This window comes from Cucurbita pepo, chromosome LG07 (genome assembly GCF_002806865.2).
Source record: "Cucurbita pepo subsp. pepo cultivar mu-cu-16 chromosome LG07, ASM280686v2, whole genome shotgun sequence".
Lineage (NCBI taxonomy): Eukaryota > Viridiplantae > Streptophyta > Magnoliopsida > Cucurbitales > Cucurbitaceae > Cucurbita > Cucurbita pepo.
Genome location: NC_036644.1, coordinates 702,943 through 718,036, shown reverse-complemented (window position 1 = coordinate 718,036; position 15,094 = coordinate 702,943). Strand labels below are relative to the sequence as shown.

Sequence of the window (15,094 nt, the reverse complement as noted above, 5' to 3'; positions counted from 1 at the left end):
GAGTTGAAAAAACTTTTTGAACCAACCCAAATGTTCAGTTTGGTTAGATTAGTAACCCAACCCAACCCAAAAATTTTCACAACCCAATCTATCCGGGTTGTTGAGTTGTTAAAAAACATTTATTTATCCATAATTTATAATGGTTTATTGTAATCTTACATAAAATATATTAAAAATTTACAAACAAACACAAATTAGACGAATGTTCTAATAAAAAAAACACAAAAATGTCGTGTTTTTTTGAAGGAAGGAGGGTTGACTAAGTAAATATTTATCCAATGGTTTAATATAATCTTACATAAAATATATTAAAAGTTTACGAACAAACACAAATTAGACGAATGTTCTAACAGAAAAAGACAAAAATGCGGTGTTTTTTTTAAGGAAGGAGGGTTGACCAAGTAAAAGAACAAACCCCAACCCTTTGTCTCTAATATTAAGGCAAATGATTTGTAAAAAATCCCTTTGAATTCGGATTTTGTTCCAAAAAACCATAACCCAAATTCCCCCTTCCCTCCCCCTCCTATCCCCATGCATTCTCCACAACCCTCAACCATTGCCATTACTCTCCATTCCTCAATCCTCCTCCTCCCTTCTCCTCCTCTTTTTCCTCTTCTTCCATCTCCTCGGTCTCGGAGATGGACTCGGAGCGGGCTCGCTCTTCTTACTCTCTACCCGACCCTCCCATCTTCTCCTCTGGCACCTACGTCGTCCAGATCCCCAAGGACCAAATCTACCGTATTCCTCCTCCTGAAAATGCCCTTATCGTCGAGCGTCATCGTAACCCTTCTGTCGAATCCTCCCAACATCGACGCTCTTGTTGTCTCCGCTTCTTCCTCCCCATCGCTGCCCTCCTCCTCGTCATCATTCTCCTAGCCGTTCTCCTCCCTCCTCTCCTCGCCTCTCCCAAACCCCCCATCGTCAAACTCACCACATTCAAACTCGCTCCTTCTGGCCACGACTTCCACATCAAACTCAACATCCATAACCCTAATTCTGTTGGCTCAATGTCCTTCAAATCCCCATCACATGCCTTCCTATCGTTTCGGAAACACGAACTTGCTACTGCGAAATTCCCGCTCATCCATCAAGAACATGGCTCCGAAGAACATGTCACGCTAGCATTCCATGCAAAATCATCGTCTTCCTTCCCTAAAGAGTTCAAGCGGCGGATGGAAGACAAAAAGTCTAAACTCCACGTGGTCATGTCTTTGAAGATGAATCTTCCGGCAGAAACAATAGGTCGCTTATCGATGCATCGAAATGTCGAATTTGTTGTTGTTTGTAGTTTCACGGTTAACACGTTGGGAAAAAATTCAAAGATATTGTCGCATGATTGCGAAAGCAAACGACAATGACGAACAGTACGATCTACAACGTGAGAAAAAAAAAGTAAAAAAAAAAAAATGGTATTTCGTGCTGAATTTCCTTTCTTTGTTTGTATACCATGAAGAACATGAATGGCGAATATCCATATGATCTCAATCTCTCTTTCGTTTCGTTTCGTTTTTTCTTTTTTTTTTTAAATCTTATTATTTTATTATTTTGTTATTTTTATGTGAGCTTCTCTGTTAATGGATGTCTTTTAGGGTTTTTGGAATTTTATTTTATTTTCCATAATATTTTATTCATATAGGAAAGTCTTTTATATATATATATATATATATTTCACTTCTTAATAAAAAAAAAAACAATATTAATTAGATTAATGTTTATTTAATTATATAAATAATTATAAGGTGATATACATATTATAAAATAATTTGGCCTGCCTTAAAATCTTATAATTACTGTCTAATATATATTTAATTATATGTATATTTGTGTATTTTTCTTGGTGTTTGTTTTTTCATTGAGGATTTTTTAGTATTAAATATTCTGATATATTTATATAAATATTTTCGTTAATAAAATTATATTTTAACGTAATATCAATATATTTAATATATATTAAAGTGGGTAGAAGTTGAAGCGGAAAACTCATCTCGTATATATATATTTATTTATTTAATTAATTAATTAATGTAGATTCAACTTTATTAATTAAATGGACCTCTCTAATCAAAATAACTTAATCCATTAAATAATGTTTAATTTATCCAAATTTAACGGTTCGCGTAATATAATTGAAGTACGAAGTTATTTTTGGTTAAATGATGAAAAAAAAAGTTAAATTAATAAAAATATTTACTTTCAAAAGTTTCAACTTTATATATATATATAAATAATGAGGGGAATATAATAAAAATAAATAAATTAATAAAAATTAGGTTAAATTAATAAAAATATTTAGTTTCAACTTTATTTATTTATTTATTTATTTATTTATTTATTTATTTATATATATATATACATATATATATATAAATAACGAGGGGAATATAATAAAAATAAATAAATAAATAAAAATTAGGTTAAATTAATAAAAATATTTACTTTCAAGTTTTAATAATATACTTCAACTTTTTATATATATATATATATATATATAAATAAAAGGAGGAGAATATAATAAAAAAATTAAGTTAAATTAATAAAAATATTTACTTTCAAGAGTTTTAATAATACCCTTCAACTTTTAATATATATATATATATAAATAAAATAAATAAATGACGAGGAGAATATAATAAAATAAAAAACTTAAATTAATACAAATATTTAATTTCAAAAGTTTTAATAATACCCTTCAACTTTTAATATGTATATATATTTTCTTATCATAATAATATATATTTTCTTACCATTAATTTGGTATAAAAATTGTTAGTATTTTGTTTAAAAAATAATTAATTTTTTTTATTAATATTATTTCAAAAAAAAAATTAAACTTAATTTTCTTTTATTAATATCGCTTTTAAGTTAAAATCACATGGACTCTTTTTTAAAAAAATATTTATATAATTTTAAAATTAACATTAACAACGTCACTTTTTTCTTTTTTATGATCAATATATAAACGAAGAACTTTTTAACGTTACTTTTGAAAGTTTATAAATATTTTTTAAATATAGTAATGACGATAATAATATTTTTGCACACTTTTCTTTAATATAGAGATATTAATAAAAAATTTGAAAAATAGATTATTTTAAAAATATTTTTTAAAGTTTAAGCGTATTATTAAAATAAAAGTAATAATAATTTTTATCGGAAATTTTTTTTTTTAAGGAAAAAATGATTAATTTAGCATTTCTGTATTAACATGAATGAAAAAAAAAAGTTACGGTAATAAGTTTGAAGGATTGATGGTCTGCAGATTTTCCAATTGGAGAAGAAGAATCAATCCCTATATCCAGGGAATCACCGAGCTCGGTTTCTCTTAGATCTCCCGCAACAGATGAATTAAGGGGTCTCCGCTTCGATCATTTCTCAAATCCCAATTTCCCCGTCATTTTCCTTGAAGAATCGACGTTTCTGCCTTGGCGGGGAGTTTGGATTTTTCAAAATTTCGCTCCATTGCTTTCGTCATGTTCTTGATTTCTGCTTTGGATTAAGAGGCGATTCGGTGTATTTACCTCTTCGGATAGATCGAGAACTGGGATCTTCATCTCTTGTCTCCTTGGCGGCTGTGTCGGATCGGAAATTTGAGGCTGGACATGGATAATATAATTGGAAAGCTTCGAAACTTGGACGCTTACCCTAAAGTTAATGAGGATTTCTACAGCCGAACACTATCCGGTGGCGTTATTACGCTTGCGTCTTCTATTGTCATGGTTCTGCTATTCATTTCCGAGCTACGTAGGTGTCTCTCTTGATTTTACCGTTCCTTCGTGTTTGTTCTGTTAATCTATTATTGAATCTAGGGCTTATCATAATGTGTTTTACAATTCAATGGCCTTTTTGTCAAGAATTTGTTTTCTGTTTCATGTATTCGAGCCTCGATTGGTGTTTAGCACTTCCCAGATACTGTTTCATATGGTACATTACTGTGTCCCAGGCTGCATTGAGCAAGCCCCAATTTGCCTTATGTTGGTGCCATAATTTTTCCCGTTGATACCGCAGATAAGACTGCATTGTTTTTATATATTATCATCAGAGTATAGTTCATAGGTCCTTTGTTAGAGTTGAAGTTGCATGTTTATTAATATATCATGTGTGAGATCCCACATCGGTTGGAGAGGGGAACGAAACATTCTTTATAAGAGTGTGTAAACCTCTCCCTAGTAGACGCGTTTTAAAATCGTGAGGCTGACGGCGATACGTAACGGGCAAAAGTGGACAATATCTACTAGCGGTGGCCTTGGGCTGTTACAAATGGTATCAGAGCCAGACACCGGGCGGTGTGCTAGCGGGGATTCTGGGCCCTCAAGGGGGGTGGATTGTGAGATCCCACATTGGTTTGAGAGGGGAACGAAACATTCCTTATAAGGGTGTGCAAACCTCTTCCTAGTAGACGCGTTTTAAAATCGTGAGGCTGATAGCGATACGTAGCGGGCTAAAGTGGACAATATCTACTAGGAGTTGTCTTAGGCTGTTACATCATGTCTTCATCGATTTATAATCAAAATAACTTCCTGCCGCTGCTCGGAAGGGTACTTATATAGCGATCGCTAGTATTAAGGTCTTTTGGGGCTCAATCTTTTGGTATGAGTGCAATGAATTATTTGTTTTGCTGCTCTTCTGTTGCTGTTAGAGTATATGCTTTATGCATTTTCTTTCTGTAAATGAATGCTAATACAGTGGAAACTCTCGTTGGTTATAGGGTTGTATCTCCATGCTGTAACAGAAACAAAGCTCGTAGTTGATACATCAAGAGGAGAAACGCTGCGTATCAATGTAAATACGTACAATATGCTAATTTTGTATAGATGTCGTGCTTATATGCTCATTATTACTCTTCTATGTCGTGCTTATAAACTCGTAGTTGAAGCATACTAGGCACGTTATTACTCTTCTCGTGCTTTACCTTTGAGTGGAGAATGATTTAGATTTCAAGTAAGGACATTTCAGTTCCTCTTCTATGTTAGTCGCTCAAGTGTAACAATACCGTACATTGTTTCTTGATGCTTGTAATGTTATGCATCAATTTGTTTCTTTGAAGCTATAGATTTTTTCCTTTTCTTATTTGCAGTTTGATGTTACATTTCCTGCCCTTCCTTGTTCTTTGTTAAGTCTCGATGCAATGGACATCAGTGGTGAGCAACACCTAGACGTGGTGCGTGTGGATACATATCCTTTCCTCTCCTTATCCAGAATATGTAAATTATTTGAATTTGAGCTGTGTATGCATGTTGTGTGCATGCTGTGCAAGATTTACATACGGTTTTCTCATGTACGCAGAAGCACGACATAATCAAAAAAAGGTTGGACTCTAATGGCAATGCTATTGAAGCAAGACCAGATGGGATTGGTGCTCCTAAGGTTCGTAATTTGATGACAATTAAATTCCTTTTATTCCTTCCTATCTCTATCTGGCAATTTGTTGAACCATTTGGAGCTAGTTTAATCTATATGCTACATTAGGGATGCTTTGATGCCAGCTCTTGTCAATGGGGCTGCTTTTCTCATAAAACATGATCTAGTTGGTTGGATATGTCGTCTAGAGAAGGAAACTTTTTTTTTTTTTTTTTAATAACTGTTTGCTCATTGCTGTACTCAAATTTTAAAGTTTTAAATATAACTAAAAATGGTAGGAAAGAAGAAGAAGATACAGGTGCATTTTTCCTTTTTCAATAAATAATTGCCCCTGGTATCTGTTTCATACAATTTGGAAAGCAATGCGTCGTTTGATTTTCCTCACAGTCTGTTCATTTTACATCATATATGTTATGGAGGACGCTCATCTGTGAACAGTTTAGTTTGGTGTCGTGGATTTAGTTTCCTTAGTTGAAGATTTATGAACGTTAAAACTTGGACGCAGTGATGAGATGAAAATGCTCTTGTGCTTAATCTGCAGTCCAAGGAAACTAATAGGATCAGTAAGGACGTAGGATGTTCTGGGTGCAACACGATATATGATGGTTTAAATGCATGCATGTATGAAGGTTTTTTTTTTATTTATTAGGTGATGGGAGGCTAAAATCAGCCGCACTCCTAATGGTAGAGAACACATCTAGAAATTTTGTAAGATATGAGATATGACCATTTTAAAAAAAGTGAAGGTCAGCAGGAAATTTGTGTGCTAATATCTTGACTTGTGCCAGTTTTTGTTTCAAGTTTAATTTTCCAGCTTCATTGTGATGCAAATTTCTATATCAATAGACAATTTCAATTGCTTGACCTTAAATCCAGTCAGTAACACTGTCCGCCCATACATATGCCTTTTGTCAATCGGGCGTTACTGCTGTTATTTAATTTTCATTTTGGCTATTGTTTGTTTTGACTTTGGCACAGATTGAAAATCCCTTACAGAGGCATGGTGGCAGGCTTGAGCATAATGAGACATATTGTGGTTCCTGCTATGGAGGCGAATCGGTATGAACTTTTTTCTCATACGAATAAATTGTTGAATGTAGTTCCTTAATTGATCTATCAGGAAATCTCATAGAATTGATGAGGTGTTTGACTGTGCCATTATTGAATATATGTCATATGGCCATGGCCAGTTAATTTAAGTAAATTTAGTTAACGTAATTGTACTGAATGAATTAAGCCACTGCCAGTTTTTTTTTTAAGTGTTCTTTTTGTCCTTTCTTCTTCCATTTGAGAGGTGGCTTTGGTCAATTAAATATTTTATCCTGTTAAACATTGAAGTTCAACATTTTTGGTGCTACATCCCCCTCCTGCTCTCTCAGTTGATTCACTTAACCTTTATTTTATTTGAATTCTTTTATGTTTGCAGGCTGACGATGAGTGTTGCAATTCGTGCGAGGAAGTTCGTGAGGCTTATCGAAAGAAAGGTTGGGCTTTGTCAAACCCTGATTTGATTGACCAGGTTTGTCAGGACGAGGGATCCTATTTTGACATATTCTTTTTATCCTTATAATTTTGAAGTTGACTTCCAATTTCGTTTTTGTATCTGATGTCGATGTGAATATGTATTTACCGATACCCTCATTACTCAAATGCATGACCATAATGTTTAATTTTCTTGCTTACGCATTTTTATTTTAGAAGTTGAACTTTACTAAAATATAAATATCTTATGCATAGCCTCTCCAACTATGAAACGGGTGATATCTTCCATCCAATGTTGGAAGTTGGATTGGCTTTTGATTTTCCTGGCCAGAATGAAGTTTTCCGTCCCGCATTACGTGATATAAGTTTTCAAGATACATGAGAACTTCTGCATCTGTTCTTGAAAACATAATCCCATAGTTGCACATAATTTAAATATTCTTTGCCCCTATGTCCGTGGCTTGAGGCCTAGTTTTACAGTTAAAAAAACCTTTTCGTTTGCCGCACAATGTTGATTCAAGGTTTCATTGAACGGTAGCATACCCCTCTTTTTTCATATACAATCCAGTCGTCGTAGGCAATCTTAGAGAACTTTCGATCTATGCATCTGTTATTTGAGGATAATTGCTCTCTTTAGATTTTCTTATCTTTTGTATGATGCCTTATTGTTTTTATTAATGGACATCTGGGTAGTATGAACTTTTTTCCCCTTCCACTGTTATGCAAAGAGCCTCATTTTCTTCAGTATACTAAGAATAGGATTTTCTAGGGTTTTTTTTTACTTCGACTTTTCTCGGGAATACTACTGCCAGTAAGATCTGCCTAGTGCCCTAGGGATTTCAGTTTTCTGTTGATAGGATAATTCTAAGGCTGATCTTATTCCTTAACATATTTTTCTAAATATTTATGGCGTTCAGTGCAAAAGAGAAGGGTTTCTCCAAAGGATCAAAGACGAAGATGGTGAAGGGTGCAATATATATGGATCTTTGGAGGTTAACAAGGTTGCCGGAAATTTTCACTTTGCACCTGGGAAAAGTTTTCAACAGTCAAATGTTCATGTACACGATCTGTTGGCATTCCAAAAGGACAGCTTCAATGTAAGATATGGTGTAAACGTGTTTTGTAAATTTGTAATGAAAAACAAATGTTTAAGATTCAGTTTGGGTTGTTAGATTATCAATCTAATTTAATTGCACTTTTTAACTCAGATAAGTCACAAGATTAACAGATTAACTTATGGAGAATATTTCCCTGGCGTGGTGAATCCTCTGGATAGGTAGGCTTTCACTTCTTTTCTTGGAGCTTCTAGCTTCTAGTTTGCAAGTATCTCTCATTTTTTTTTTTAAATTTTTCAATTGTGAAGTGTTCAATGGAGGCAAGATACACCAAGTGCAACATATCAATATTTTATCAAGGTTAGTTTTTGGGTTGTTGGATGCTGCTTTGATTGTTTTTTCCTCTCAACGGAGGGCATAACATTATTTCCTTATAGCTTTCTTTCATGATTTACTATACATTAAGATTTAATGTACTGAGGACTATATCATGTATCACATGCGTTCCTAGTGTTAGATGAACACGACTCTCCACAATGGTATGATATTGTCCACTTTGAGCAAAAGCTCTCATGGCTTTGCTTTGAGCTTCCCTAAAAGGCCTCGTACCAATGGAGAGAGTATTCTTTGATTCTAAACCCATGATCATTCCCTAAATTAGCCGATGTGGAATTTTCATCATCCAACACCTAGTACAATAGCTGGAGTAAGTCGAGCGGAGTATAAGTTGCTATATCTCGTATTTTGCAGGTTGTACCTACTGTTTACAAGGACGTTAGTGGAAATACCATCCAGTCAAACCAGGTTGGTATACCTAAACTCTGAAATCTTATTTCCCTACATAGATGTTTTACATATTTGAGCAATGCCATAAAGATGCGAGCAATGGATTATTGCAGTTCTCTGTCACAGAACACGTAAAGACTGCAGAAGTTGGACGCCTTCAGTCACTTCCTGCAGTTTTCTTTTTCTATGACCTTTCTCCTATCAAGGTTGGTTTTCCTTACATGTTGAGTACGTGTGAAATGGCATATTCACTTTTCGTTACTGTTATAGCTGATTTGTTTTGCATGTTACAGGTCACGTTCACGGAGGAGCACGTGTCATTCCTGCATTTCTTAACAAACGTATGCGCTATAGTAGGAGGTATTTAACAAACACCCATCCCCTTGAATTATGGTTACTTCACTGCTATTAACTACCATGGGTTGGCCTAGTAGTTTAGAGAAATAATAAGAGTTTAGAGAAAATTGGTTCAGTCCAGAGTGACCATCTATTTAGAATTTAATATCTTACGAATTACCTTGAAAATCAAATATAGTAGAGTTAGGCTATCGTCTTAGGATAATATTTAAGATGTGCGCAAGCTGGTCTGGACACCGTGCATATAAAAAGAAAACGAAACTGTTATTTCTCTTAGAAAAGGATGAGTTTAGCATCAATGTGATTTTAATTGAGACAAGTGCAGAAGAATGTAAACTACAAATGCAGTCATGCCATAATCATATAAGTTGCCGTGAGACCCCACATCAGTTAGGGAGGAGAACAAAGCAGTTTTTATATAAGGTCGTGGAAATCTCTCTCTAGCAAACGCGTTTTAAAAACCTTGAGGTGAAGCCCAAAGAGAACAATATCGACTAGCAGTGGGCCTGAGTTGTTACAGTTTCTAACGAAAGAATGAACTTGTTTGTGTTTATTGATTGGTATGAGTAACGGAGGAAAACCGTTTATGGTGATTTTTCTGTCCAGGCGTCTTCACGGTCTCAGGAATATTAGATTCATTTGTGTACCATGGTCAAAAGGTGATCAAGAAGAAGATGGAGCTTGGTAAGTTCAGCTGAGAAATCGACCTTTTTATTCGAGCTTGACGCTACGGAAGCTCGGCAACAAATTTCAATTTACAGATGATGATCAAATCAAAGAGAATCCAACCATATGGTACGCTGTCTTCCAATTTACATCATTTTTACTCGAGTCGAATTACTTGCTAGCCTTCATATTTAAAACCATTTGCTTACAGTTTCACGAATCTTTTAACTGTTGTCGTAACTGTTAATATCTCCTCCCTTTGGCATTTCTTGAGAAAGAATCTATAAAACATTATTACCAACAAAATCCTTAGTTAAAACGTCTCATTTAGCTTTTATATATTCGTTAAATATTCTCTCAAATTTGAACCTTTGTCATTTATAACTGCATTATTGAGTGTTTCAAGCTAACCCCATTTCTATATATATATATATATATATATATATATATGTATGTATATGTATATGTATGGTTGAAAAGGACAGAATAAATGAAAGGGGAGCTTCCACTATTCCCATTATTCTCCCATATTGATGACTTTATGAAAAAGGTTCGAGTTACTTTTCTTCCAGATAATTATATGTTTGCATTTAGGGAAAGGAAGTTTCAAGAGAAACTGGATTTTTAGCAAAATTCCTTTCTAAAAGGCAACTGAATTTGTTGTATCTTTGCTTTATTCCTAATTTTACCGATCGTCGTCGATATTGATTTGATTATCGATATTGATCTTTTAAACTTAACTTCATTATTACCCTTTTGATTCTGACCGTCCATGTTTGTGTCCAATTAGTTGTAACTTTTGTAAGTATTTGTTATCATTTCAAAAGTCGAAAGATTCATGTTCGAGATCTCTTTGGGAAAATGGCATATTCTTCTCCTTATAATCATAACTTGTTGAGATTTTTTTGTTTTTTGTTCTTTTGTTTTCTTTAATGGTTAATAGTGTAGTGGTGAGTCGGTGACAGCCCACGTGGTCATTGTCATGCACGCCACTACTTTTTCTGAATCTTAAAAAAGTTAAATATTAAATAAATAAATTGTGGAAATTACAATATTAACCCTCCATTTGGGAAACGAAAGTTCGAGAAATTGATTGGTAACATCTTTTTAAGCTATAATTTATGTATTAATTGTTAGACTTAATTTTTTATTGATCTTCAAGGTTTGTATAATTTCAAGGTTAATTATCATTCCATTTCAATTTAACCCCTTTGATCTCTCATTAATTTTTATACTATTTATATGACTAAACAAATAATTAAAGTTTCGTTAGAGAATTGAAGCAAGCTATAACGAGACATATTTTCTTTTTAAAGAGTTTCGATTCATAACTATTATATGTCCTTTTCGACTTTGGCGATGTCTACAAACCATTCAAAATGTTTCGATTTTATAACAAGTTTCGAGTCAAATAATAATGCTCGATTTTATAACAAGTTTTGAATCAAATAATAATGCTTTGAATCACGGGAAAGTTTAAAGTGAATAAACATATAAGAACATTTTTTTTATGTGATTAAAATTTCTTATAATTAATTACTCCATAGTTAAATTACTTTCGTATATACATATAAAAAAGAAACAACATTTTACATTAATTAATGAAGGAGAAAATTACAGAAATGTACTGCGATCTGACTCTACTACACAACGATAACAAAGATAATTACTTCTACATCCCTTCCGCCGGCCGGAAAGCTCAAAAAAAGTTGGCCGCCGGCCATGGCGGTGGCGGAGATTTCCCTTCCTATTAACACTTCTACTACTTCGTCATAACGCCATTAACATACATCAACTTTCAAAGCCCTAAAAACACTGAAAGAAAGAGACCGATTCTGCGAACTGCAAAAATTTAGTCGCAGAATCCCCTAAAATACGACGCCTAAGCAATTTTACTAACACAATTACATAGATCATCATCATGAAGTGAAAATCGAAGCCCAATCGATTTCAGACGGATATTTCTGCAACATAGAGCTTTCTGACGGCTGTTCCCATGGCGAATCTGTCGGATCGGGGAACGTCAGATCTGATAAAGGCGAAGATCCTGCTGACTCGTCGCTCTCGGCTGAAACCGGCGACGAGGAGTTCTCCGCCTTGCAACAGATCTCCGATCCACTCGACCTGACATCGCTAGCCTTCTGATCGTCGTCAGAATCGATCACCGTCGGTGCCTGAGACTCCGATCCGACCGTGGAAGAAATCGATGATGATTTCGACTTCCTCGAGGAGGCAGATCGGTTCGATTTCCCCTGTTTTTGCGACTCAGCCAAGGTTTGGCATATGGCATCGAGCTTAGCATCGACCGCGGAGTGGAGCGGCTTGTACTCGCCGAAATCGCCGCCGACGGAGGAGCCGTGGTGCTTCAGCTGAGGGAAATTAAGCCTGGCGAAATCGCCTCGGAGCTTGTAGGCGGCTTTGTCATAGGCTAAAGCGGCTTCTTCAGCGGTGTCGAAGGTGCCTAGCCATAGCCGAGTACGGTTCCTCGGTAGACGGATCTCAGCCACCCATTTTCCCCAATGCCTTTGCCTCACGCCTCGATAAAGCTTCGTCGATTTCGGTGGAGATCCCGCATGTTTCATCGGAATCGCCTTCGGGCCAAGCAAATTCACGCCGTTCATCTGGTTTTTCGTTAGCTCTTGCTGGTTGTTAACATGTCCCCAAACCGGCTGGATCTGAGTCTGAAGACCGAATTGAGATTGGATCTGTTGGATCTGAAAGGGAGTCAAGTAGTTGAGTCCGATTGAAGCCGATTGCTCCAAACCGTGAAGGTTGTTAGCCGAAAACCCGTCGGAATATGAATAGGCCACCGGCGGCGAGCAATCGGAAGGATAAGAAGTGGACTCCGTTTGGATTGAAGAGAAAGAAGAGGAGAAATCAGGAACGAAAGATGAAGAAGAAGGAGAAAAGGAAGGAAGGAAAGAAGAAGAAGAAGAGGAAGCAGCTTTCATAAAAGGTTCAAGCGCTTCCATTAATTCACCACCAACTGGATACGACTGAAGATCTCTGCAACCATAGAAATCCATCAAAGCAGGCATAATTTCTCAACGAAATTCAAAATCAGCAACAGAAACAAGAAGAAGATGAAGAAATCAAGAACTATTTCTACACAGAAAAGGATTGAAGCAGATCTGTAAATAACCAATCCCTTCAATTCCACCAAGAGGGAATCAAAAACAACCCTCGAAGTCGATCTAAAAAACTCAAAACCAAAAACAAAAATATACAAACAGATCTAGAAAAAGAATCCGTTCCAAAACATAAAAAAAGAAAAAAAAACTGGATCTCGATTCTGGAAAACACCTAGCCCTTCGAGAAACCCTTTCTCAAGTTTGCTTTCTGTTCGTTCTAAAAACAAACCCAAAAAACCAGAAACCTGAAAGACAGATGATTAACAGAAAGGGATTCAGAGAAGCGGGGATTACAGAGAAGGGGGATGAAGAACACGAAGATCAAACACTAAGAACACAATCAGCAAAGAATCTCAACAAATCTTTTGATTTTTTTGTTTTAGAAAATTGTTTTTGATCGCTCGGCCTCACTCTGTTTCTCGTTCGAGGTCAGTGCTTGGTTTTTATAAGAGTTCCAATCCAAAATTACTTCTCTTAATCACTTTTTTTAATCTCACTTAATTACCTTTTAATTTTTTTCTTATTTTAACCTCTTGTCCTCCACTTTGCTGACGTCACTCTCCGGTACCCGATGCGCTGCAGCCAATAAAACAATGACACGTCTCCTTCGATATCACCGCCACGTGTCGGTAACTTAAAAACCTTTGCTTGTTCTCGTTCTGAATTTATCCACCCGAGGTTCCGGTGTTCACACAAACTTTTAGTGGTGCTGTCGTTTTTGTCTTATTTTCTTTTTAATTAAATTATAACCTTATTTTTTTATTTTAATATTATATAAATTTATTTTTTTTTTTTTTCTAATTTTTTTTTTATTTTAAATCAATTAAATGCTAAAAAAAATAGTTTTTTAAAAACTTCATTTGATTTTTAACCTCAGTTCGATACCACGAGCTCGAGTTCTTTTAGCTTCTCCCGATAGCTTAGTGTTTATAAGCAGTTGGAAGCTGTCGATAAAATTTTATTTTGTATTTAATAAAATCTTAAAATTTTACAATTTATTTTTAAAAAATTTATAAAGAATAATCGAACAAGTCACTGACCTGTTAGTCACGAAAATTTCATAATTTAACGAATCATACTTCAAAATTTGTAATTTTTTTTTAAACGGTTACATTTCGTAAAAGAACGAATTTAATGAGATCTTGACATTTAATGCCTCGGTTAATTGAATGTGGTGTTTATAGGCCTATCTTTTTATGAATCATCCTATTCAATTATTTCCCGAACCAATAAATATTTTCAACTCAATTATTGTACTATTAATAACGTATATAATCAATTAACTAAATATTTTCTCGAGATTTTTCGACACAAAATCTATACGAAATTCGTAAAATCTCTTATCAGTTGGAACAACAGTACATTTTTTATAAGAGTGTGAAAATTTCTACTTAGTAGACACGTTTTAAAACCATGAAGCTGGTGGCGATACGTAACGAGCCAAAGCGAACAATATCTTCTACCAGTAAGCTTGGGCGGTTAGTCGATACGTCTTAAATATTTTAAAAATACTAAAAAAAAAAGAATTATTTTGATATTATTATATAATATATGTTTATTTAATTAAAAGAAATTGTATAAATATAATGGGAGAAACCTTATCTGCCAGTCTGTGCGGTGATGGAGAAGTGTATGGGCGGCTTCGTGATATCTTAAGTGATTGTATCAAAACTCTTTCAATTGCTTTGACTTTATTTATTTATTTATTTATTTGCATATAATTAATAAATATTTCCCCAATATATATATTTTAATATTTTTACTAATTGGAATTAAAGTAAATAAATAAATAAATATAAAAAATAATTAATTAATGGGTTGCAAAGAATTTTCAAAAAGGCTAGGTCATCACTATACCCCTAAAAATGGGTTTGGTAGGTCAAGACCCACTTGGATTTTTCCTTTTTATTTTCATTGGTTGATTCTTCCTTTTGAATTCACAATTAGTGGCTTATTTGGTTGAAAAACCCTCGTGTTTTGGATGCGTTAAATTACGGGAGGGACAGATTCAAGTTGCACGGGAATTCGAGTTCAAATAAGGTAAAAAAAAAGTCCAATACGAGACAGAAGTAACAAACATACAAAAAGAGGCAAACCCTCGAGAAGAAGAATGCAAATTTGAGCTGAAACCTAAACTTTCTAGTCGGTTTCGTGAGGGGCACGCACGTTCCGTGCTTCCCGGTCATGCTATCTTAATGTAGTCTGTCTGGTCCCTTTTTTAACCTAATTTGAAAACGAGTTGACAAACCCTAAAATGGA

General features: G+C 34.6%; 3 protein-coding genes across 3 annotated transcripts; 2 read left to right on the top strand and 1 right to left on the bottom strand.

The window, feature by feature from the left end:
• The first annotated feature begins 620 nt into the window (after window positions 1–620).
• LOC111798732 (NDR1/HIN1-like protein 13) lies at window positions 621–1,358 on the top strand. Its single transcript, XM_023682050.1, has one exon. It carries the CDS (start codon window positions 639–641, stop codon window positions 1,356–1,358), a length of 720 nt encoding a protein of 239 aa, XP_023537818.1. The 5' UTR covers window positions 621–638.
• Window positions 1,359–3,220: 1,862 nt separating this feature from the next.
• Window positions 3,221–10,043, top strand: LOC111798402 (endoplasmic reticulum-Golgi intermediate compartment protein 3-like). Its single transcript, XM_023681518.1, has 13 exons — window positions 3,221–3,741; window positions 4,706–4,779; window positions 5,075–5,158; window positions 5,284–5,364; window positions 6,337–6,417; window positions 6,785–6,877; window positions 7,758–7,937; window positions 8,049–8,116; window positions 8,204–8,255; window positions 8,646–8,699; window positions 8,795–8,887; window positions 8,975–9,041; window positions 9,645–10,043. Exons 1-13 carry the CDS (start codon window positions 3,600–3,602, stop codon window positions 9,734–9,736), a joined length of 1,161 nt encoding a protein of 386 aa, XP_023537286.1. The 5' UTR covers window positions 3,221–3,599; the 3' UTR covers window positions 9,737–10,043.
• A 1,226-nt stretch (window positions 10,044–11,269) lies between these two features.
• Window positions 11,270–13,248, bottom strand: LOC111798403 (ethylene-responsive transcription factor RAP2-4-like). The gene has a single exon (XM_023681519.1). The coding sequence runs from the start codon at window positions 12,740–12,742 to the stop codon at window positions 11,624–11,626; it is 1,119 nt and encodes a 372-aa protein (XP_023537287.1). The 5' UTR covers window positions 12,743–13,248; the 3' UTR covers window positions 11,270–11,623.
• Window positions 13,249–15,094: the final 1,846 nt, after the last annotated feature.

Coding starts and splice junctions, on each gene's coding strand:
- LOC111798402 (XM_023681518.1), top strand. CDS start 3,600: ATGGATAATATAATTGGAAAGCTTCGAAACTTGGACGCTTACCCTAAA. Junction 5,159..5,283: donor GTGAGCAACACCTAGACGTG/GTGCGTGTGGAT, acceptor TCATGTACGCAG/AAGCACGACATAATCAAAAA. Junction 8,117..8,203: donor GTGGTGAATCCTCTGGATAG/GTAGGCTTTCAC, acceptor TCAATTGTGAAG/TGTTCAATGGAGGCAAGATA.
- LOC111798403 (XM_023681519.1), bottom strand. CDS start 12,742: ATGCCTGCTTTGATGGATTTCTATGGTTGCAGAGATCTTCAGTCGTAT.
- LOC111798732 (XM_023682050.1), top strand. CDS start 639: ATGGACTCGGAGCGGGCTCGCTCTTCTTACTCTCTACCCGACCCTCCC.